The 26,565-nt window shown below is 38.3% G+C and overlaps 1 protein-coding gene across 2 annotated transcripts in view; it reads left to right on the top strand.

The window, feature by feature from the left end:
• Nucleotides 1-7,010, top strand: part of ELMOD1 (ELMO domain containing 1) — a 98,003-nt gene extending 90,993 nt beyond the window's left edge. The window contains exon 9 of one of the 2 annotated variants that reach the window (XM_027082413.1): nt 5,844-7,010. In XM_027082413.1, the coding sequence (XP_026938214.1) occupies nt 5,844-6,016 (173 nt within the window). In that variant the 3' untranslated portion in view covers nt 6,017-7,010. The remainder of the gene's footprint in view (nt 1-5,843) is intronic. The other variant, XM_027082414.1, reaches the window with a different exon arrangement.
• The last annotated feature ends 19,555 nt before the right edge of the window (nt 7,011-26,565 follow it).

Here is a 26,565-nt window from a genome sequence, read left to right as displayed (position 1 = left end):
TTGAAATGCTGCTTTAAGGAAGCAGGAATTAGGACAGGAAGTGTTGCTGGGTTTTTGTTTGCTCTTTGTAACAAGACTTATTAAACTATTTGACTCTATGTATAATTTGATGCTCAACATAACTAATTATTAGAGAAATACAAATCAAACTACAATGAGGTATCACCTCACTCTGGTCAGAATGGCCATCATCAAAAACTCTACAAATAATAAATGTTGGAGAGGATGTGAAGAAAAGGGAACCCTCCTACATTGCTGGTGGGAATGTAAGTTGGTACAGCCACTGTGGAGAACAGTATGGAGGTTGCTTAAGAAACTAAAAATAGGGCTGCCATATGACCCAGCAATCCCACTCCTGGGCATATATCCAGAGAAAACTATAATTTGAAAAGATACATGCACCCCAATGTGCATTGCAGCACTATTTACAATAGCCAAGACATGGAAGCAACCTAAATGTCCATCAACAGATGAATGGATAAAGAAGTGATATATATATATGTATATATATATATATATATATATATGTACACACACACACACACACACACACACACACACACACACACACACACACTGGAATATTACTCAGTCATAAAAAAGAAGGAAATAATGCCATTTGCAGCAACATGGATGGACCTAGATATTATCATACTAAATGAAGTAAGCCAGAGAAAGACAAATATCATATGATATTGCTTATATGTGGAATCTAACAACAACAAAAAAATACAAATGAACTTTTTACAAAACAGAGATAGACTGACCACAGACATGGAAAACACACTTATGGTTACCAAAGGGGAAGGTGGGGAGGGATAAATTAGGAGGTTGGGATTAACATATACACACGACTATATATAAAATAGATAACCAAGAAGGACCTACTGTATAGTACAGAGAACTAAAATATGAATATGAAAAAGAATAGACATACATATGTATAACTGAATCATGCTGTACACCTGAAATTAACACAACATTGTAAATCAACTATACATCAATGAAAAGTAAATAAAATAAATTATGTATAAGTTGAATGAAAAAGCAAATTTTAAAATATATACCTCTTTATGACTTGTTAATGGAAAATGTAAGTCCCCTACATTTGTGATTACAGCCCCTACTCTGACAACTAGATGATTATATTTACTCCTGTAACAATTCTGACCATTTCCAGCAAATAATATTGAGGTTTTACTACAGATTAGATTCTGTGTTGAGGAAGACAGACATCTAAACAAATAAAACACAGTGGGAAGAATTTTGTTATTGAAGAAGTAAAATCTCACTCAGTCTGGACGTCAGGGAAAGCTTCCTAAAGCAAATTCCATTTTCCATGAGAAGTGAAAAATAAGTAGCAGGAAATATAGCAGTGGTGGCCTAGTGGTCCAGCGAGAGGGAGTGGCACAGGCAAAGGCCACAAGACAAACAGTGTGGTGGATTCAAGGAATAGAGCATAGGATTTGGGGTGGGGGAGGGGTGTCTAGAGATGACAGTAGTAAGAGCAGGAATGGGGAAGGTGGATATCTTGAAAGAGTTTTGTAAGCCATTTGAAAGAGCATAAACGTAGATAAATAGGACCACTTGCTTTGTTTTTCTACCCCTCGTACTTACCCTATTCTATAGTTACCATGTTCCTTAGGGAAGCCAGGGAAGCAATTCTGAGGGAAAATAGAATGAGTTTAGTTTTAGGTATACCAGGGGTGGGTTCCTTTGGGGCAAATAGTTGGCATTCTAATGAATAGTGGGCATTCTAATACAAGGTTGTGGAGCTCTGAAGAATTACAAGGGCAGATTTGGGATTCATTAGCATTAAGGAGAAAATCAGAGCCATACAGTGGGGAGCTCTTGCAGGAGAGAATCAAAGTTAGAATCATAGGAATTGACATATAAGAACAGGAATATTTATTTTGTTCATGACTATATCCACAGCACAGAACCTGGTACAGAATAGGTGCTCAGTAAATATTTGTTGGATGGATGGATGGACGGATGGATGGATGGATGGATGGGAGGGAAAAATATTGGCTGGTGTCCTTTTCAGGAGAAAGGAAGTCTAGTTACTCTGGAAAAAATTGGCCTTGTCCTGAATTGATAGGCTTCCAAGAGAATCTCAACCTGGGTGAGTAAGCAAGCAGTGGGATTACTTTTTTTTTAAGGCCCTCACCAGGTTTTAGAAATAGCAGCAATCCCATTGTGGATTGGGGTGAGGCAGAGGGACTCAGGCCTCTCTTGAAGAAGCAAACTGTGCTCTGAATTCGTTGCTCATCTATCAGACATGATCAGTTTTGCACCTCTTCTCTGTAATATTCTTGCAATTACCTGTGTCCTTGTGTCTCTGCAGTCTACTAACCGAATGCAGTGAAGCAAAACCAAGACACATTCAAGCAACAACAAATATGCTGCAGTCTTGGGTTGGAAAGCCAAATTATTATTCCAAACAGGTATTTCATCTAGATGAAAGAATATAAGAATATAATAGGTCTATCATTTTGACTTTACAGTATTATTCAGTGAGCACGGCACTGCCAAGTCAGTATGCTATGAAAATCACATTCAATCTAAAGCTCCACTGAACAGGCAGCTGCATTGAAATAAAGTAAGGTTAGGTGTAGTGAGCAGAAGGAAGTACAATAGCAAGAAGGGAAAAAAGAATTAGCTTTTCTTTGACCTTCAAAAGAAGGAGCTATTCAGTAGGAATAAGAACCAGAAAAAGAGAGTACACTGGAAAAGGCAGCAGATTTCAGGTACTGGCTTCCAGCTTCCAGCTATAATTGTGTGATTGTACACCATTCAAGTATCTCTTCTAAACCCAATGTCCTCATCTGCATTACCTATTCCATAAAGCTGCTGTAAGAATTAAATAAGAGACTATAAGCAATACCCTGACCCCTCTTTCCTCCCTCTGCTCTTCATGCCATTTTGTTAGCTTCCTTAGCTAGCAAATCATCATCTGAAATTGTCTACCTTGGTCCCTCTCCAAGAAACTGAGAATTGGGGAGCATAAGAACTCTACCTTTTTCTTGTATCTGTTACATATTTGTTAATTGGCAGATGGGCCAACTGATCAATTTGCCAAATGAATTTATGAACACTCTGTAATGTTATATAAATGAGTGGAGTTTTATGATTATGATATGTACCCTGGAAGCCAAGCCACCATTTCTACATTTTGATTAAAATCATGTTATACAGTGTCTAATTATTTTTCTGACAGGATAGAGAGAGTCCTAGGGAATCAGTTTGCAAGATTTACACCTTGACTTTTGTAGCCTTGAGAGGAAGGAGAATGGTGTTAGATTATTAACCACCCCTCTCCCTTCTACTCCTCTTCTAGCCTGTCTTTTAAACCTTTCAAAATGTTTTCCTGTAGTTGCATGTAAGGTAGAAAAAGGGTGAAACCAAAGAGATCTGTATTCTTCTAAAACTCTATGCTACCCTAGATCACTTCTAGAATGAGAATGTACATTGTGGAAAAGTGAATTTCTCATTAAAGTATTTTTCACAGTGCCTACTTATTATTGTCAATGGAGTAAATAACTTATTAATCATGAGGTACCAATGAGATGCTTTTAATTCATCAGTATTGGAAACCTGACTCTATATACAAAACAGGTCAGGTATGTTTATTTGAGCTCAGAAGCAAAGTCAGGAAAATTATGTGTGTATTTTATATAGCAAGGAAGAAGAAATTATAAATGATCATAGATTTTATTTAGAACCATAAAAATTATAACATTCAGAAAGAAACCAAGGGAACTTAAAAAGAGGGCATCTTCTAAATCAATGGATTTCATACTTCAGTGACATGAGATTCATCTTACTGAACTGAGATGTCTGGTTGAATCTGGGAGGGTCTTCATTTTTTACAAGTACCTCATGCCATTCTTGGGATACTTTAGGATGGATAGATGATTGAACTCTTTTTGTTGAATAAGATACTGAGATGAGAGGAAAGAATTTCTGTTAGTGTGTGCTGAAACAACCAGGATGATAAACAGACTCCAAGTCATGGCATATGAGAAATGGTAAGAAGAAATGGGGATGCTTAACCTCATGGCATAAAGGGCACTTCAGATACTTGAGTTGGAGAAGGATTGAATTTGTTCCAAGAAATATGGGGCAAGAAATTTTGGCCCAGTGTGAGAAAGCACCTCTAAAGAATCAGATTCTTCATTCATGGACCAGGCTAATGTTAGTGTTGTCACCAGAAAAGTTCAAGACTGGGTGCTGCCACAGGGAATCCAAGCATCAGATGGATCAGAGACAGATGGATGGCTCCTGGGATTGCTGATACCTCTGATCTGGGGCTTCTCTGATATGGTCACGTTCCCACTACAGTGGCAGTGGGCCCTGGTTGGTGTAGCCCAGAGGCATTTGGGTGAGGGTTGGTATGTGTTCCCATCTGAGATGTTAAAATCAGTCAATATGTTAACTTGTGTTAACACAGATTAACAAAATGTGTTAATGTGTGTAGAGAGCCCAGAGGCAGTCCAAGCCTAGAGGAAATGAGTCAACCCAAAGAAAAAATAAAATAAATTCTCTCTCTCCTTACTACCCTTCCTCCTATAGTTGAAGAGAAAGACCATATACTTTAAGATGTACAAGCATACTTAAAAATGTCATGAATGAGTAACCAGGTAAGTTTGTGGAAATAGACCCACATCTGGCAGTGTGTGTTGGGGGTAGGAAGGAAGGTCATTTCTAATTTTGTATTAGAGTGAGATATGAATAAAGGTTTTTAAAAATCTGTTTATGGAACTATGTTAAAGGTTATCCCATAAGTAGCTAGTTACCAGAAAAATAAAAGCTATTGAATTGTTTTTACTATTAGAATTGAGTATGTTTGTTCCAAAGTTCTCTTCCCCTGCCCTCTGTCATCTCTACTGCTTACTCCTTCCCATGAAGGTGAAGGGCTAGGATTTAAACCAGGTTTCTGGCTCCAGAATCCTTCCTCTGAACTATCTTCTACTGCCTTCTAATGTTAAGACAAATTAAAGCTTGTGTAATGTTTGGTTTCCATTTTTCTAACTAGTATTATTTCCTTAAATACTTTTTTCTTATTATGAGACACTTGAGCTTGCTTTTGCTTTACTACATGCAAATACTTATTATTGTCTTTTAAAAAGCTATTCACATTTCAATTCTAAATGAGGAGGGAGGGGTACAGTGGGGAAACAATACAATAAGTAGGTTCTCATATCAAATATTTAACATTTATTCCAAAAATGTTCCCAATCCACATAACATTTTTGAGACAAAAAAGTATTTGAATATGAAATTATGCTTCAGAGCAAAGATGTCTTATTAGCAATTTCATATAGTTTAATGACCACTCTATTGTTCAGAGTTGATTCACAGTTTTTATTGTCTTATAATAGATTGTCAGAATGCATTCTTTTGATTTGTCAGGGTAATTTAAAACTTTACTCAAATCAAATATCAAGAGAAAAAAGGCTGAGTGGAGTACTTTTGAAAAATCACACCATTATGTTAATTTAATCAGGAGGTGAAGAATGAAGTAGTTACTGTCAACCTTTCAAAATATGTTCCAGTTGTTACTCATATTCTAGAAATGGCAGAATTGACTTTTCTTCCTGCTTGAGCAGAGTGAGAATAATTCTAGGACCAATTGCAAAAATCTTGCAGGTTGGTAGCTTCCACTGCACTGGTTTTTAAAGAATAATTTTAACAGTAGTGTTTGCTGTATTTTGATCTTGTCTTTGAGTGACATGGTTGCTGTTAGTTGGTCTGACATCTTTTTCAGCATTTAGGGTGATTCTGAATATGATTAAGGAATTTTTTCCCTTGCATTCTTGTCACTGTCTTATCTCTAACAGGCTATTTGATGCACGAGTTTCATAAGTTTTGGATTGAAGAGGACCCCATGGACATAATGGAATTTAATCGTGTGCGGGAGAAATTCCGCAAGAGGATCATAAAACAGCTGCAGAATCCAGACATGGCATTGTGCCCACATTTTGCTGCCTCGGAAGGTTTAATCAACATATAGTCACCCACACTGGTTTTAATGGATACCCCAGGACAGTGCCTCATTATTGTGTTAGATCTCTGCTTAGGTCCCAGCTCACACACTGAATGCACACAGTGATTGTATGCATGCCTGTTAGTACAGTGTCTTCATATCTTCGTCATAATTACCAGATCCCCAAATACCACAATTTCTGCAGTATCTGTCATCCAGTGACTGCTCATATTGTGGCATCATGCAGTGTTACATCTTGCTTTGACACCTGGTATGGAGAGAGTTTTCTATTTTTTTAAATTGGCTTCCTCTCCCTCATAATTTAGTGTTGAAGAATTGTATTTCTCTAGCTGTATTTTATATGTAAAAGATTTAGCTGAATTTTGTTCTGTGAAAGCCTTTTAATTTATTGATGTTTCATGACTATAGCTGCTAGCTCTTCAAGCCAGGTTCATGCTTGGACCTCATTCCAAAAAAGTATGACTTTAAAATAATACAAACAGACACATGATAAGACAAATCATTCTTGCAAATACTGCTGCACTTCATGAAAATGTAACGAGGCTAACAAGAAGCAAATTTAAGTAGGTGCTGGGGTTTTTTGAAGTACCGCAGAATTATATTGTAATTTACCCCCAGTTGTAATTGTGGCATAGTCATCTGGACATCAAATTATTTTATTCCCATAATTTTACTGGCTTGGATGCCTAAATATGTTTATGATGCTTGGAGCCTCAAAAAAGAAGTATGCACACTGCAAAAGCTCCAACAGCTTTTTCACTGCCTGCCTCTTGCTGAACTCAGAGTTACACCCTGGCACTGTTCTGATCCAGGCATCTTTGCTTGGGGCACTGAGTGGTGGCTGGTTTGTTGTCTATGTCAAGAGGTAATATTAAAAAACAATTTGCAAGAAAATGTGTTGCAAGAGAAGAACCTGTGTCATTCTGTAATATTTCTTGAAATATTTCTTGAAACTAATGACCTTGTCTTTTATCAGTGGAGGAAATAAATTGCTTGGAAGGAGAACAAAATCAAGTCATTTCAAAACTGCTTAAAATCATTTTAAAAACCATGATTTAGTTTGGAATTAATTATGATTGTAGTCTGTTGAATAGTATTTACCATGGCATTTCATACCCATGGTATTTTATACCTTCTGACTATCAGTTTTAGTATTATTAGATGTTTGTGTACTCACTTGCTTATCTAAGTGAATTTTGAGTACTGCTTAACTCAGTTATGAATAAATTACATGTCATTCTACTGTAATGTATAGTGTATTTCATTTTAATATTTTTGTGCTTGTACAGCTTCTGAATATGCAGATATGTGAGTGGGTAGAATGTCAGACAGACAACCTGAAGCTGAATATAAATCATGCCATCGTTCAGAGTAATCAGGTGTGAATTACAGTATGTCATGTCTGAGAGACTGCTTTTATTTAGCTAATCTTGAGGCCTGGTGTTGCTTTAATGAAAGAATAAGATCAAGCTTTTCCTTTGCAGCTTCCTCTGAAGCCTGATTTGTCTACTGCTAGACAGCTGATATAGAAAACATTAAGGTGCCTGTTGTTTCCTGGTCCATTCTAGCTCCTCTGGGATTTTGCTGTTCTTTCCCTTTCAGCTGTATGCCAGGTGGAAGGATTTTGCATTGCATCTTTTATAGCCCTGTGTCCTTTCTTAGAATGGGGAAGGGAAGGAGTTGGTTAAAGCATGATATATACCATGAGTAGTGACAAGAATAAATATTCCTCTCCAGAGTAAGTGAGAATTGTGAACCCAGTAAATGGCCTGTCTTGGGAGCCCTGAATTTGCTGTAGCTGCTATGTTATGAAGGTGTTCTTCCATGTTCAGTACAGCCTTTGAAGCCGCATGTATGTATTGTCTCTTCCTATCCACTATGGTCCTGTGTCACTGACATGGCTTGATAATATGTGGCACCTATACCAGCTTATGTCTCTTCTGTTCAGGTAGAGATAGTTGATGGTAACAAAGCTAGGAGCTTTCCCTCCCAGCTCCTTGAATGATTTCTCTCTGTTGTATCTTAACATGGATGAACAAGCTGTGCCAGCTCCTTCTAGTTCTGAGTATTATTAGATTTCTTATTTGCACCTCTTTGTGGAAGATGCATTCTACCCTGTAATATGAAGTGAGGCAAGAAAAAAAAGAAGAGAAGCTTTCAAGGCATTAAAAAAAGTGTGATGTGTTTGTGTTTTTCCCTTGAGCATTTTTAGTTTGCTTATACTTCATTGAACAAGAGTTGACCACTTAAAATGTAAATTATGTAGCATGCTTCTACCAAGTTTTTTCAAAACACTACTTGCTATGATTAAAAACACATTCCAGTTTGCACTACAGAAAGAAAACTCTTTGAAGCACCATTTCTGAAAATTATGACTTCAATCTGACTTTCCTTCTCACAGTTCTTGTTATTGTACTGAAAAAAATATTTTTTGCTTGGTAACGTACCATCTTTCCTATTTGAAATGAAGCTTAAATATATACCAGACCTAAAAGAAAGGTCTGGAAGATATATCTTCCAAACCAGGACACTTGTGAGAGAAAAAAAGGATGTTGTTAATAATTTCTTTTGGACAATAGGGTGAACTGGGACAGTTTGAGGAAACTGAGATGTTAGGTGACTGAGAGACAAAGAGACAGACATAAGTAGGGATCATCCACCCACCACTCAATTAGACAAATGCAACCTAATTTCTTCACTTTCTAACCTCTGGCAGGAGAAGTACATCATAGGGACATAGACATTTTGATGTATACTACCCAAAATCTTAAAGACCCATCAGAGGTATGGGCTTGGTCTGAGCTAGAAGGTCAGCTGAACAGGCTAGGTTTGTAGGAAGTCAGCAATGGGGAAATAAAACCTGGCCATCAAACTCCATGGCCACAAATTATCTTGATCCATAAACATAGGGGGCCATCCAAACTGAACAGGAATGAGGAGGGGACCAGGCTTGGTGGAGTGTGGGGCTAGGGGATGGGAGATGGAGAGAAGAAAAAAAGAGACAGAAAAAAAGGAAAGTGTCAGCTAGGCCCATAGCAACATCTAGGAAACTTTGAGCTGTAGTGACACGTACTCCAACAAAGCAGTGCCTCTGACTCTTCAGGGAGCTTGACAGAAGTAACTGCTCTAATCTAGAAACAAAATGGCAGAAAAGCAGAACAAAGTATAACATCAAGTCCTAGAAGATGAAAGAGATACTGGTATGGATTCCTTTTCAAGAGCTAACATTTAGTGAGTTCTGATGCCATGTGCCAGGACTGTGCTAGCCATTTCCTTGCATTATTTCATCTCCTCAGCAACATACAAAATGAGATTGCATGCTTGCTTTTCTAGACAAACAGGCTTAGAGATTTAAAATATATTACCAAAGGTCTCAAGAGAAAGAAAACGTCAATGAGGTATTACCTCACACCTGTTAGAATGGCTATTATCAAAAAGACAAGAAATAACAAGTGTTGGCGAGGATGTGAAGAAAAGGGAACCCTTGTGCGCTGTCAGTGGGAGTGTAAATTGGTGCAGCCACTATGGAAAACAGTACAGAGGTTCCTAAAAAAAATAAAAGAACTACCATAAGATCCAGAAATTCCACTTCTGGATATTTATCCAAAGGAAAGAAAAACACTAACTCAAAAAGATACATGCACCTCCATGTTCATTGCAGCATTATTTATAATAGCCAAGGCATGGGAGTAACCTAAATGTCCACTGATGGATGAATGGATAAAACATGATATATTTATATACACAGTGGAATATTATTCAACCATGAGAAAGAAGAAAATCCTACCATTTGTAACAACAAGGATGGAACTTGAAGGCATATGCTCAATGAAATAAGTCAGAGAAAGACAAATACCGTATGATCTCACTTATATGTGAAATCTTAAAAAAACCTTTTAGATACAGAGAACAGATTGGTAGTTGCCAGAGGCATGAGGTGTGGGGTGCGCCAAATGGGTGAAGGCGGTCAAAAGGTAATAGATATAGATAGATAGATGTTAGATAGATAGATGATAGATAGATGATAGATAGATAGATAGGTAGATAGATATAGGTAGATAATAGAGATAGATAAGATAGCATAGCAAGATCTTAAACCCAGGTCCTGAAGCCTTGACTTAATCATTATGCTATCTACTTAATTGGAATTATTTTGTACTGTACAGTGTAGATTATAAACACATGTACACACCTACCCCCCAAGTGATAATATACTATATGCAAATAACATTTCTTGCTCAGATGTCTGTAGGATGAATTCATACTTGCCATACTGTCCCTCAGGACTTCCCACATTTTTGGTCAGAATTTCTTCCTTGATACAGAAAGAACAATTCCGATAAGATTGTGAGCTCTGTCTCCTGATCATTGTCTCCCCACAAGAGCAATGGAAGCCTGCGTAACTCCTTCTGGCCCCGCTGTGGGAAACCTCAGCAAGGTGGGCATTGCAGGGCCTGGCTGCGATATACTCAGGGCATATCTGTGCAAATAGAAACTCATAGAACTTCAAACATGTGAACTCTTTGTAAATAAAACATTCCTTTCACTGCCAAGATTCTTGTGCCCCATTGACTTGACTTAGTCTCCAGAATGCTACTACTCATAGGCACACTAAAGTGTGATGTCATCTGTTAACATCCCTGGGATGCTTCACGGAAACCAGGGTAGAGTAGCAAAAAATAAAATGTTGACTTGGTACCTTTCTATTGTTTTATCTATTATGTACCTAGCACTGTGGTCTGCCTTGCAAAAGAGGCTATAGAAGAAAGTTGATGGCAACTAGGAAAGTGTGGCAAAGAGAAGAGAAAGGTGAGATTAAATTTGTAAAACAACAGTTAAATCCCCTCTGTCATGCAAGGTGAGTTAAGGCGGGGTTGAGGGCGGGGGTGGGGAGTCCCTTCGTGATTGCCACCTACCATACAAGGGCTCGAGTGAATTCCACATCATCCCAAGACATGGGTTTGGAATAGATTTTACTAGGAAAGTTTCTAAAGCAAGGATTAGTAAGAGAAAAAAGGGTGTGAATGCTTCTTATTGTCCCAAGGCCACCAGGGCCTGTGTGCTGTGACACACTGTTGGTCTGGGTTCAGGTGGAGAGCTCCTGCCCCTTACTGTTCTCATTTCTTTGGGGGCAAACCTGAAAGCAACCTTGGCAGAGGGAATGATCTGATCGGTACACTCTGTAGCCACACAGTCTGGGTCTGGTTGCCAGCTGCCCTGTCCTGTAGACTTTGGGTTCTATGGGATGCTACCTTGAGGAAGAAAATCTCTGGTCCTCAGGGAAGCTGAGCTTGGATGTAGCCCCTTTTGCTGAGAGAGAGAAGAGCCTTCAGGAGCATCTGGTTTGTCCTAGAAGCCCAGAGAGAGCTTGTGAGTTATTTTTTGCCAAATCTCATATCACACCCATACACTTAATTCTAGATGTATTAGCTCTTCTGTGCCAAGTATGTAGAAATTACTGTGGAACAGGAACATCAACAGCCTCAAGCAGTATGATAACAAGAGTTTTTACTATTTATGCAGAGTACAGCAGGAAAAAACTGGCAAGCAGAAGACCCATATTCCAGTGTATGTGCTGCTAGCCTCCTTAGGCCAATTACTTACCCTCTCCGACTTGGCTTTTACCATCTGCTATGGAAAAATAATTATGACAGCTCACTTTCAGAAGATTATTGTAAGAGTAGAAATCAAATAAGCTATCATTAATTAAAGGGCTTGGGAAACTCCAAAGTACTAAACACATGTTTAATTATGGTTGGCTTTTATCTATTTGGTTTTTTGGCTGTGAGCTTATTCTAACAGAAAATTAAGCTATAAAATTTGTCCTTGTAGCCCATGTCCCACATTAATTTGATTCAGCAAGCATTTATTGAGAATTTATTTTTGTACCAGGTGCCATGGCAAGTCTGGGGAAAAAATGGAAAAGAATATGGTGCCCTTGGTCTCATGGACCTCATAGTCAAAATCTACTGCCTTGCTTCTTGAAGTCTGGTCTTTAGACCACCAGCATGAGCACTGTTAGAAATTAATCATTGAAGGCCCCTCCCAGACCTACTGAATGGGAAGTACTGCTCTAGAGGATATTGAGGTTTAGTCTCAATTTTTAATAGTTTAGAAGTAAATCAAACACTTCCCTTGTTTTCCCTCAACTTACTTTGTCAATATAACTTGACCCTGTGCCCATCTCTAACAAAGGACTACATGTTTTGTTGTCATCCACCCAGAGACACAAACAGGAGTTAGTATGGAGAAGGTGGAGGGCTGTTATGGACTGGATGTTTGTGTCCCCCCAAATTCATGTGTTGAAATCCTAACCCCCAATGTGATGGAGTTAGGAGGTGGGGCCTTTGGGGGTAAAACCCTCATGAATTGGATTAAAGCCCTTATAAGAAAGCCCTTATAAGAGCCCTTTCTTATCCTTATAAGAAAAGACAGGATAGAGCTTTCCCTCTCTCTCTCTCTCTCTCTCTCTCTCTCCATACCCTCTCCCTTTCTCTCTCATTCTCTGCCCTGTGAGGATACAGTGAGAAGATGGCCATCTACAAACCTAGAAGAGTGTCTTCACCAGATACCAAAGATGCACCTTGATCTTGGACTTTTCAACCTCCAGTATGTGAAAAACAAATATTAGTTGTTTAAACCACTCATTCCATAGTATTTTTGTTATAGCAGCCCCCCAAAATTGACATCAATATGGGCACAGGTCCCAGGTGGATGGCCTGTCCGCCCATCCCAAATGCTTCTTGAGAAGCTTCCTACAGTAGCCAAAGCTGGTGCTGCCCCAGAAGCACCCTCCCACTGATGGCCATTCTCAAAGAGTTTCCTTCTCTCAAGGTGTCAGTCAGGGTGGCCAATCTCCTACATGATGGAGAAAACAAATAAAGTCTTCACTTACTAACCAAATTTTTACCTGAATAGAAACCACCTAGCTGCAACTTGGCAACTATCAGAGAAGTTATTTGAAGTCTGAACCTAGAACAAACCCAGGAGCTTGAAAGCACCAAGAGGATGACAATCAAAATAATGCAGGGGAGGTGGAGTCAAGATGGCAGTGTGGGAAGATGTAGAGTCAGTGTCTCCCCACAACTAGGGCACTTATCAGCCACTGGTGGGAGACTCTGATGCCCAAGGAGATGGGAGGAGCCCCAAAGTGAACCGGTAGAACGTAGGGGGACTGAGGGGGGAAGAAAATTGGAGGCCAGACAAGATCGGCGCCCCTGAGGCCAGGGATATCAGGAGAGGCAGGTGGGAGGGACTCTCTGGGAAGAGCAGGAGAGGAGCAGAGGGCGATTGTCTGGCCCACTTGAGCCAGGGAGCCTGCTGAGCTCCCAAGCTGGTGCCCCCACCCCCTCCAAAACCCCATCCAGGCTGCGTGGGTGCTGGGGCCATAGGAGGGAGGCTGGGGAGATCAGGAGAGGTAGGCAGGACGAGCCATCTGGGAGGAGCAGGAGAGGAGAGGACTGCCCACTCAAGCCCAGGCAGCCTGTTGGGCTCCCAGGTGAGGTCCCCTGCCCTATGAGACCAGAGGTGGGGGGACACCTGGGTCCCTTCTGTTCCTTGATCCTAAGCCCCACTCCTACCCACACAGTCCCCAGGGCCTTTTCTAGCCCTGTGGGTCCTAAGCATAGGCCCTCACTACATATGGGTGTGGGGCTTATTCTTTCTAACATGTCTGTTAGTTTCCTAGTCTAATTTTATCTTTTACTTTGGTATTTACAGCCACTTCAGGTGGCTTGTGGGATCTTGGTTCATGAGCCCAGGGTCAGGCAGAAGCTTCTGCATTGGGAGCTCCAAATCTGAACCACTGGACTAACAGAGAACTTCAGACCCCAGGGAATAGTCATCAGAGTAAGGTCTCACACAGTTCATCATCTCAGAACCAACACCCAACTCTACCCAATAGCCTACAAACTCCAGTGTTGGAGGCCTCAGACCAAACAACCAGTAAGACAGGAATACAATCCCACTCTTAAAAAAAAAAAATGAGACAGCAAAAAAATATGTCACAAATGAAGGAGCAACGTGAAAACCCACAAGACCAGGTAAATAAAGAGGAAATAGGCAATCTACATGAAAAAGAATTAAGAGTAATGATAGTAAACATGATCTAGAATCTCAGAAACAGAATGGAGGCACAGATTGAGAAAATATAAGAAATGTTTAACAAAGATCTAGAAGAACTAAAAAACAGAAAGATGAACAACACAATAACTGAAATGAAAAATACACTAGAAGCAATCAATAACAGAATAATTGAGTCAGAAGAATGAATAAGTGAGGTGGAAGACAAAATGGTGGAAATAACTGCCTAGGACCAGAATAAAGAAAAAGAATGAAAAGAATTGAAGACAATCTCAGAGACCTCTGGGACAACACTACACATACCAATATTTGAATTATAGGGGTCCCAGAAAGAGAAGAGAAAAAGAGTCTGAGAAAATATTTGAAGAGATTATAGTTGAAAACTTCCCTAATATGGGAAAGGAAATAGTCACCCAAGTCCAGGAAACACAGAGTCCCATACAGGATAAACCCAAGGAGATACACAACAAGATAGATATTAATCAAACTAACAAAAATTAAATTAAAGAAAAAATATTAAAAGCAGCAAGGGAAAAACAAAAAATAACATACAAAAAATCCCATAAGGTTATCAGCTGAAACTCTTCAGGCCAGAAGGGAGTGGCAGGATATACTTAAAGTGATGAAACAGAAAAACCTACAACCAAGATTACTCTACCCAGCAATGATCTCATTCAGATTCGATGGAGAAGTCAAAAGCTTTTCAGACTAGCAAAAGCTAGCAGAATTCAGCACCACCGAACCAGCTTTACAACAAACGCTAAAGAATCTTCTCTAAGTGGGAAACACAAGAGAAGAAAAAGACCCACAAAAACAAACCCCAGACAATTAAGAAAATGGTAATAGGAACATACATATCAATAATAACCTTGAATGTAAATGGATTAAAGGCCCCAACCAAAAGACACAGACTGGCTGAATGGATACAAAAACAAGACCCAAAAAAAAACAAGACCCATATATATGCTGTCTAAAAGAGACCCAATTCAGACCTAGGGACACATACAGACTGAAAGTGAAGGGATGGAAAAAGATATTCCATGCAAATGGAAATCAAAAGAAAGCTGGAGTAGCAATACTTGTATCAGATAAAATAGACTTTAAAATACTGTTACAAGAGATAAGGAGGGACACTACCTAATGATCAAAGGACCAATCCAAGAAGAAGATATAACATTTATAAATGCTTATACAACCAACACAGGAGCACCTCAATACATAAGGCAAATGCTAACATCAATGAAAGGAGAAATCGACAGTTACACAATAATATTTGGGGATTTTAACACCCCACTTTCACCACTGGACAGATCATCCAAACAGAAAATAAATAAGGAAAAACAAGCTTTAAATGATACATTACACAAAATGGACTTAATTGATATATATAGGGCATTCCTTCCAAAATCAACAGAATACATTTTCTTCGTAAGTGCTCATGGAACATTCTCTAGGATAGATCATATCTTGGATCGCAAATCAAGCCTTGAAAATTTAAGAAAATTGAAACCATATCAAACACCTATTCTGACCACAATGCTATGAGATTGGAAATCATTTACAGGAAAAAAAATGTAAAAAAAACAAATACATGGAAGCTAAACAGTGCGCTACTAAATAACCAAGAGATCACTGAAGAAATCAAAGAAGAAATTAAAAAATGCATAGAAAGAAATGACAATGAAAACACAATGACCCAAAATGTATGGGACACAGCAAAAGCAGTTCTAAGAGGGAAGTTTATAGCAATTCAATCTCACCTCAAGGAAAGAGAAAACTCTCAAATAAACTATCTAACCGTACACTTAAAACAACTAAAGAAGAACAAAGAAAACTAAAAGTCAGTAGAAGGAAAGAAATCATAAAGATCAGAACAGAAATAAATGAAGTATAAATGAAGAAACAATAGCAAAGATCAATAAAACTAAAAGCTGTTTCTTTGAGAAGATAAGCAAAATTGATAAACACTTAGCCAGACTCATCAAGGAAGAAAGGGAGAGGATGCAAATCAATAAAATTAGAAATGAAAAGGGAGAAATCACAACTGACACTGTAGAAATACAAAGGATTATAAGAGATTACTACAAACAACTATATACTAATAAAATGGACAACCACGAAGAAATGGACAAATGCTTGGAAAGGTACAGTTTTCCAAGACTGAACCAGGAAGAATTAGAAAATATAAACATACATATCACAAGTAATGAAATTAAAACTGTAATTAAAAATCTTCCAACAAACAAAAGGACAGGACCAGATGGCTTCACAGGCAAATTCTATCAAACATTTAGAGAATAGATAACACCGATTCTTCTCAAACTCTTCCAAAAAATTGCAGAGGGAGAAACATGCTCAAATTCATTCTATGAAGCCACCATCACCCTTATACAAAAAACAGACAAAGATATCACAAAAAAAGAAAATTATAGACGAATATCACTGGTGAACATAGATGCAAAAATCCTGAACAAAATACTAGCAAACAGAATCCAACAGCACATTAAAAGGATCATACACCATGATCAAGTGGAATTTATCCCAGGGATGCAAAGGATTCTTCCATATATGCAAATAAATCAATGTGATACACCACATTAACAAATTAAGGAATGAAAACCATATGATCATCTCAATAGATGCAGAAAAAGCTTTTGACAATTCAACACCGATTTATGATTAAAAAAACTCTCCAAAAATGGGCATAGAGGGCACCTACCTCAACATAATAAACACCATATATGACAAACCCAGAGCAAGCATGATACCCAGTGGTGAAAAACTGAAAGCATTTCCACTAAGATCAGGACAAGACAAGGATGTCCACTCTCACCACTCTTATTCAACATAGTTTTGGAAGTCCTAACCACAGCAATCACAGAAGAAAATGAAATAAAAGGAATACAAATTTGAAAAGAAGTAAAACTGTCGCTGTTTGCTGATGACATAATAGTATACATGGAAAATCCTAAACATGCCACCAGAAAACTACTAGAACTAATCAATTAATTTGGTAAGGTTGCAGGAAACAAAATTAATGCACAGAAATCTCTGGCATTCCTATACACCAATAATGAAAAATCAGAAAAAGAAATTAAGGAAACACTCCCACTTACCATTGCAACAAAAAGAATAAAATACCTAGGATAAACCTGCCCAAGGAGGTGAAAGACTTGTGCTCAGAAAACTATAAAACACTGATGAAAGAAATCAAACATGACATAAACAGATAAAGAAATAGGCCATGTTCTTGGATTGGAAGAATCAATATTCAGAAAATGATTATACTACCCAAAGCAATCAACAGATTCAATGCAATCCCTATCAAACTACCAATGGCATTCTTCACAGAATTAGAAAAAAATTTTTACAATTCATATGGAAACACAAAAGACTCCAAATAGCTAAAGCAATCTTGAGAAAGAAAAATGCAGTTGGAGTAATCAGGCTCCCTGACTTCAAACTGTACCACAAAGCTATAGCAATCAAGACAGTATGGTACTGGCACAAAAACAGAAATATAGATCAATGGTACAGGATAGAATGCCCAGAGATAAACCCATGTACACCTAATTTATGACAAGGGGGGCAAGAACATACAATAGAGAAAAGACAGTCTCTTCAATAAGTGGTGCTAGGAAAACTGGACTGCTACATGTAAAAGAATGAAATTATAACACTCCCTAGCACCATACACAAAAATAAACTCCAAATGGATTAAAGACTTAAATGTAAGGTCAGACACTATAAAACCCTTAGAGGAAAACATAGGCAGAACACTCTATGACATAAATCACAGCAAGATCTTTTTCGACCCACCTCCTAGAGTAATAGAAATAAAAATTAAAATAAACAAATGGAACCTAATGACACTTAAAAGCTTTTGCACAACAAGGAAACTGTAAACAAGATGAAAAGACAACCCTCAGAATGGGAGAAAATATTTGCAAATGAAACAATAGACAAAGGATTAATCTCCAAAATATACAAACAACTCATGGAGCTCAATATCAAAAAAACAAATAATCCAGTTAAAAAATGGGCAAAAGACCTAAACAGACATTTCACCAAGGAAGACATACAGATGACCAAGAGGTACATGAAAAGATGCTCGACATCACTAACTATTAGAGAAATGCAAATCAAAACTACAGTGAGGTATCACCTCCCACCAGTCAGAATGGACATTATCAAAAAATCTAGAAAAAATAAATGCTGGAAAGGGTGTGGTGAAAAGGGAACCCTCCTGCACTGTTGGTGGGAATGTAAATTGATACAACCACTGTGGACAACAGTATGGAGGTTCCTTAAAAAACTAAATATAGAACTACCGTATGACCCAGCAATCCCACTACTGGGCATATACCCTGAGAAAACCATAATTCAAAAAGAGACATGTACCACAATATTCATTGTGGCACTATTTAGAATAGCCAGGATATGGAACCAACCTAAATGTCCATCAACAGATGAATGGATAAAGAACATGTGGCACATATATACAATGGAATGTTATTCAGCCATAAAAAGAAATGAAATTGAGTTATTTGTAGTGAGGTGGATGGACCTAGAGTCTGTCATACAGAGTGAAGTAAGTCAGAAAGAGAAAAACAAATACCATACGTTAACGCATATACATGGAATCTAACAACAAAAAAGGGTACGGATAAACATAGTAACAGGGCAGGAATAAAGACGTAGACATAGAGAATGGACTTGAGGACCCAGGATGTGGGAGGGGGAAACTGGGGGGAAGTGAGAGTAGCATTGACATATATACACTAGCAAATGTAAAATATATAGCTAGTGGGAAGCAGCAGCATAGCACAGGGATATAAGTTCAGTGTTTTGCGACGACATAGAGGAGTGGGATCAGGAGGGTGAGAAGGAGGCTCAAGAGAGAGGGGATATGGGGATATATGTATGCATATGGCTGATACACTTTGTTGTACAACAGGAACTAACACCACGTTGCGAAGTAATTATACTCCAATAAAGATGTATTTAAAAAATGCCCATTTAGAGTTACTTTAAAATGAAAGCAATCTAAATAATTAAAAACAGTAATATAGGGCTCCCTGGTGGTGCAGTGGTTACGAATCCGCCTGCCAATGCAGGGGACACGAGTTCGAGCCCTGGTCCAGGAAGATCCCACATGCTTCAGAGCAACTAAGCCTATGTGCCACAACTACTGAGCCTGCCCTCTAGAGCCCGCGAGCCACAACTACTGAAGCTCGTGTACCTAAAGCCCATGCTCCGCAACAAGAGCAGCCACTGCAATTAGAATCCCGCACACCGCAACCAAGAGTAGCCCCCGCTCACTGCAACCAGAGAAAAGCCCGCACGCAGCAATGAAGACCCAACACAGCCAAAAATAAAAAACATAAATTTTTTAAAAAGGCTATTAAAAAGAGAGGGCCACATTTTAAAAAAAAGAAGTAATATAGTGGTAACTAATGATGATTTAAAATATTAATAATAAAAATAATACTTACAGCTAAATTTATTGAGTGCTTACATCGTAACATACACTATTCTAGGCACTTTAAATGTATCAAGTCAGCCCTCACAACAGTGTTTAAAGGGAAGTACTACCATTTTAAGCGATAAGGAAACTGAGGCACAGAGATTGCCTAGGTTCACACAGCTACTAAGAGACAGTAATGAAGAATAGGTACTAACATGGGGAAGAGAAATCTTATACTATAATTTAAGGTAGAAAAGTCATATATTTAAGAGACCAAAATGCTGCTAAACAAACAACACATATACAAACACATATACACAGAAAGAGAAGGAGAAAGAGAGAAAAAGAGAGGGAGAGATAGAAGGGAAGCTCAGGAGAGAGAGAGACAGAGAGATATAGAGGAGATATTCCAAAATGTTAAGTTAGGGCAGAAGAAAGGATCTGGGCAATTTTCCTCACTTTTCCCCCTTCCTTTTCTCTGTGTAATATCCATGAGGTCAGGGATTTCTCTTTCATTTGTTTTCTACTCTATCCCTAGTGCCTAGAACAGTGACTGGCACATAGGAGGTACTTCTTAAATATTTGTTCAATAAATAAATTAAAGAGCAAATATATTTTCCATGATGACTAGGTATTACTTTTATAAGCAATAAAATTTAGTTTTTATAAAATATGATCTTGGTGATATAATGAATCAGATTTAAGGTGGACATGAATCAATGAAATTACCTTCAATTCTTCCTCTCCCTTGTCCCATCCCCACATCCAGCCAGGCTCCAAGTTCTCTCTAATCTTAGAATTACCCCGTAGATACATTCCTCCCTATCCACTCCCAGGGCCCACCCACTGTCTAATTCAGGCCTTATGATTCACATATGAACTATTTCTATGGGCTCCAAATGGTTCCCTTCAACATAACCTTCACCCATCAATCTATCCTACTCTTCATTGTGAAATTTAACTTCCCAGTGGAATCTATGATCATATTTTTCTTTTGCTCAAAAATCTTCCTTGATTCCCACAACCCACATTTCTTTTTATAAGAAAAAATCTTTCAGACAGTATTTTGTCTGCAAGCCATTTGGAATATCCATAGACAAGTTCTTATTTTAGAATAATGGAAACAATACAGGGAAGAAACTTAGAGACCATCTAAGTTAATTTATATGCTCACATATTTAAACTAAATCTTTAATTAATTAAGGATTAATTACACAAAATCAATTGGTGGGGCAGTGAATAGAAGAGGTGGTCTTGATCTAACTTGTCAGATTAGTTGGAATGAACTAAAGTCATAGGGTTCTGTTTAAACCCATAATATCTTGGACTATTGCATTATGCACCTCATAGGCACCTTGCTTTTAATCACTCCTCCCTTCAAACTGTGTATCATACTACTACCAGAGATATCTTTTTAAAACCCAAATCTATGTCATGACTTTGAGAGCTTCCTGTTTTTACAAAATAAAGTTCATACTTGGTATTCAGATGGTATCTAACCAAAGCTGTAAGAGATTGAGAGCAAACATATCTCCAATTCTTCACCCCTTTTATCACTATCCTTTTTGCAATTTGACTTTGCAGCTCATCCAATCAACAGGTGGAGTCAATTTCCCCACGCTTAGAATTTAAGTTAGCCTTGTGACTTTCTTTGGCCAATAGATTGTGGCAGAAATGACAGAGTACCAATACCAAGCTCAGGTCTCAAGAGACCTTACCTACTTCCACTCATTTTCTGGAGCTCTGCCACTGCCATGTGAACAAACCTAGGCTAGGCTACCAAATGATGAGAGACACGTGGCACAATCACTTCTATCCACCCATCCAACATCCAGCCAACCACATGTGAGGATGAGGCCAGTCTAGGCAAGCCAGCCTCCAGCCTACCCATCAGAACACCATAGATTTATGACCAAGCTCAGCTGAAATCACCAAATCTGGTCCAGATCAGCAGAACCCCCAAATTAGCCTATATACTCATAAGCAGTAATGAATACTGATTGTTTAAACCACTCCATTTTTGGTGGTTTGTTACACAGCAATAGCTGAGACACCAATCTACTTTCCAGCTTCTCCCACTCTCTACCTTGTATCCTGATATTCCCTCACCCCAAATTACTTGACATTCCCTAAGTATATCACAGTCATGTCTCACTGCCTTTTTTATGCTTCACCTTCTGACTAAAAGTCCCCTTTTTCTTTCCTATTTTGTGAAAATCTACTCAACATTCAAAATCCAGCTCAAACATCATTCATTTTTTCCTGAGATATTTATTGAGGGTAGGTTATGAGGTTTTGAAACTGAACAAGATGCAGTCTGTGCACTCAGCCAGCTCAGAGTTGAGGAAAAAGCAAAGAAGTAAATAGCTAATGTCACTTTATTCTTTCTCTAACTCCCTCTCTAACTTAAATCTTTCTTATTTCTTCCCAATCACTCTCATTCCTCAATTATAGCACTTCTCACAGTGTGATGCCAGCTATAATAACTGTACCTGGCTTGAAGAAATCTTACAAAGAATAGATGAGATTGAAGGCAAAACCTTTAGCATAGTGTGTGAAACTTAGTAAGTAGAAAATAAATGTTAGCTTTTATTTTTAGTTGACACATACTCTCATCTCCCCTACTTGACTGAATATAAGTTTGAGAGCAGGAAGTTAGCCAAATTCATCTTGTGTCCAAAGTGCCTAAAGTATATAGGTACCTGGCACTCACCAGATGTCCACTGAACAGATATCCGCAGGGCAACCAAGAATCAGTGGCCCTGGGGCTCTTGTGTTATACTGGGGCGCCCTCTGCCATGCATGCGTCTGTTCACACATTCAGGTATGAAGTGAATCTCCTGAGGGAGCCCAAATAAAGCTAGAAAATTTCCAGAAAGGCTCATGCCATTTAAAGAGTCTGTCTCCTTAAATGCAGGATACTGCTCTCCCCACCACTCCCCCACAGTGCTATATATGGTGTCATTCATTTTATAGCTGCAACCAATTATATTATTTGTTTTTTGAGAAACAAAATTTTTTTTTTTGCGTTACGCGGGCCTCTCACCGTTGTGGCCTCTCCTGTTGCAGAGCACAGGCTCGGGACACGCAGGCTCAGCAGGCAGGGCTCACGGGCCTAGCTGCTCCGCGGCATATGGAATCTTCCCGGACCGGGGCACGAACCCGTGTCCCCTGCATCGGCAAGCAGACTCTCAACCACTGCACCACCAGGGAAGCCCAGATTTTATATCTTGTTTAGATCACAATTAAGTCCTTCAGAAGTAATGATAGAATGTAAAATAAAGAGAGATGGTGGGATTGATGAAAGGATATATCATAGGACTTCATGCCCTACCAGATTTGAAATCCCTTTGAGAAGAAAGAGAAAAAGCAACTATGTGCATGGAACATACTTATCTCTTGAGATTTTAGCTAAAGACATCTGAATGTAGATGTACCTCATACCCATGTAATCACATTTTTTACTCTTCCCCTTCATGTTTTATGTTTTTTATGTCACATTTTACATCTTTTTACCTTGTGTATCCCTTAGCTAATTGTTGTAGTTATAGTTATTTTTACTACTTTTGCCTTTTAACCTTCACACTAGCTATATAAGTGATTAATCTATTGCTTTTACTATATATTTACCTTTACCAGTGAGATTTATACTTTCATATGTTTTCTTGTTACTAATTAGCGTGGCCTTTCTTTTCAGCTTAAAGAAGTCCCTTTAACATTTCTTGTAATGCTGATTTTTGAGGTGATGAACTCCTTAAGCTGTTGCTTGTCTGGAAAACTCTTTATTTCCTTCATAATTTGTTAGGTAGAGTATTCTTGGTTGGAAGTTTTTCTTTAAGCATTTTGAATATATGGTGCCACTCACAACTGACCTACAAAATTTCTGCTGAAAAATCTGTTCATAGTCTTATGGAGATTCCAAATCACATTTTTTAAAAATTAGAATATGTGTTGTGATTATTTAATCACATAACCGTAAATAAAGTGTTTAAACAGAAGGGATAAAAATGCACTCGATCTGCTGTTGGTTGACTCCACAGATGTGGATCCATACAGAGGCACCACATTATATAAAGAACTTGAGCATCCTTGGATTTTGCAGGGGTCCTGGAACTAATCCCCCGTGAATAGCAAAGGACAATTATTACTGGACATTGTAGCGAGAAAGGAGACGTGAGAGGGGAAATACATTTTCATTTTTGTACTGAATTTTTTTACATAAAAGAATGTATTTTAAGAAAGTTGCTCTGAATAACTTAATGTAAAGTGCTTTTTTAAGTTATCGCTATTATAAGCAAACTTCAGCGAAATGGCAATGCTATGTTCTTTTTTTTTTAATAGACCTTTATTGGAGTATAATTACTTCACAATGCTGTGTTAGTTTCTGTTGCACAAGAAAGCAAATCAGTCATATGCATACACATGTCCCCATATACCCTCCCTCCCATCCTCCCTATCCCACCCCTCTAGGTCATCGCAAAGCACGGAGCCAACCTCCCTGTGCTATGTTGATGCTTCCCACCAGCCAGCTTTTTTACATTCGGAGGTATATGTATGTTGATGCTACTCTCCCTTCACCCCAGCTTCGCCCTCCCACCCCATGTCCTCAAGTTCATTTTCTATGTCTATCTCTTTATTCCTGCCCTGCCACTAGGTTCATCAGTATCCTTTTGTTGTTGTTGTTAGATTCCACATATATGCGTTAGCATATGGTATTTGTTTTTCTCATTCTGACTTACTTCACTCTGTATGACAGACTCTAGGTCCACCCACCTCATTACAAATAACTCAATTTTGTTTCTTTTTATGGCTGAGTAATATTCCATTGTATATATGTGCCACATGTTCTTTATCTATTCAACTGTCGATGGACATTTAGGTTGGTTCCATGTCTTGGCTATTCTAAATAGTGCCACAATGAATATTGTGGTACATGTCTCTTTGAATTATGGTTTTCTCAGGGTATATGCCCAGTAGTGGGATTGCTGGGTCATATGGTAGTTCCATTTTTAGTTTTTTAAGGAACCTCCATACTGTTGTCCACAGTGGTTGTGTCAATTTACATTCCCACAAACAGTGCAGGAGGGTTCCCTTTTCACCACACCCTTTCCAGCATTTATTTTTTCTAGATTTTTTGATAATGTCCATTCTGACTGGTGGGAGGTGATACCTCATTGTAGTTTTGATTTGCACTTCTATAATAATTAGTGATGTTGAGTATTTTTTCATGTGCCTCTTGACCATCTGTATGTCTTCTTTTGTGAAATGTCTATTTAGATCTTCTGCCTATTTTTGATTTGGCTGTTTGTTTTTTGTGATATTGAGCTCCATGAGCTGTTTGTATATTATGGAGATCAATCCTTTGTCTGTTGTTTCATTTGCAAATATTTTCTCCCATTCTGAAGGTTGTCTTTTCATCTTGTTTACAGTTTCCTTTGTTGTGCAAAAGCTTTTAAGTTTATTAGGTCCCATTTGTTTATTTTTGTTTTTATTTTCATTACTCTAGGAGGTGGGTCAAAAAAGATCTTGCTGTGGTTTATGTCAAAGACTGTTTTGCCTATGTTTTCCTCTAAGGGTTTTATAGTGTCTGACCTTACATTTAAGTCTTTAATCCATTTGGAGTTTATTTTTGTGTATGGTGTTAGGGATTGTTCTAATTTCATTCCTTTACATGTAGCTGTCCAGTTTTCCCAGCACCACTTATTAAAGAGACTGTCTTTTCTCCATTGTATGTTCTTGCCTCCTTTGTCATAAATTAGTTGACTATATGTGCATGGGTTTATCTCTGGGCATTCTATCTTGTACCATTGATCTATATTTCTGTTTTTGTGCCATTACCACACTGTCTTGATTACTATACCTTTGTGCTATAGTTTGAAGTTGGGGAGCCTGATTCCTCCAACTCTGTTTTTCTTTGTCAGGATTGCTTTGACTATTCGGGGTCTTTTGTGTTTCCTTACTAATTGTAAAATTTTTTGTTCTAATTCTGTAAAGAATGCCATTGGTAGTTTGATAGGGATTGCAATGAATCTGTAGATTGTTTTGGGTAGTATAGTCATTTCCACAGTTCTTCCAATCCAAGATCTTGGTAATCCAATTCTTCCAATCCAAGAACATGGCATTTATCTCCATCTGTTTATGTCATGTCACCTTTGATTTCTTTCATCAGTGTTTTACAGTTTTCTGAGTACAAGTCTTTCACCTCCTTAGGCAGGTTTATTCCTAGGTATTTTATTCTTTTTGTTGCAATGGTAAATGGGAGTGTTTCCTTAATTTCTCTTTCTGCTTTTTCATTGTTGGTGTATAGGAATGCCAGAGATTTCTGTGCATTAATTTTATTTCCTGCAACCTTACCAAGTTCATTGATTAGCTCTAGTAGTTTTCTGGTGGCATCTTTCAGATTTTCTATGTATATTATCATGACATCAGCAAACAGCGACAGTTTTACTTCTTTTCAAATTTGTATTCCTTTTATTTCATTTTCTTCTCTGATTGCTGTGGCTAGGACTTCCAAAACTATGTTGAATAAGAAAGATGAGGACATCCTTGTCTTGTTCCTGATCTTAGTGGAAATGTTTTCAGTTTTACACCATTGAGTATGATGCTTGCTGTGGATTTGTCATATATGGCCTTTATTGTGTTGAGGTAGGTTCCTTCTATGCCCATTTTTATTTTCTTTAAACTTTTTCTTTTATAAATGTATTTATTGTATTTATTTTTGGCTGCATTGGGTCTTAGATGCTGTGCATGGGCTTTCTCTAGTTGTGGTGAGCAAGGGCTACTCTTCATTGTGGTGCACAGGTTTCTCACTGTGGTGACTTCTCTTTTCGCAGAGCATGGGCTTTAAGCATGTGGGTTGCAGTAGTTGTGGCTCGCAGGCTCAGTAGTTGTGGCACACGGGCTTAGTTGCTCCACGGCATGTGGGATCTTCCTGGACCAGGGATTGAACAGGTGTTCCCTGCACTGGCAGGTGGATTCTTAACCACTGTGCCACCAAGGAAACCCT

The sequence above is a fragment of the Aethalodelphis obliquidens genome, unplaced genomic scaffold (genome assembly GCF_003676395.1).
Source record: "Aethalodelphis obliquidens isolate GAN/ISIS:26980383/991018 unplaced genomic scaffold, ASM367639v1 scaffold46, whole genome shotgun sequence".
NCBI lineage: Eukaryota > Metazoa > Chordata > Mammalia > Artiodactyla > Delphinidae > Aethalodelphis > Aethalodelphis obliquidens.
The sequence above is the reverse complement of the archived record's forward strand: the minus strand, read 5'-3'. Positions and strand labels throughout refer to the sequence as shown.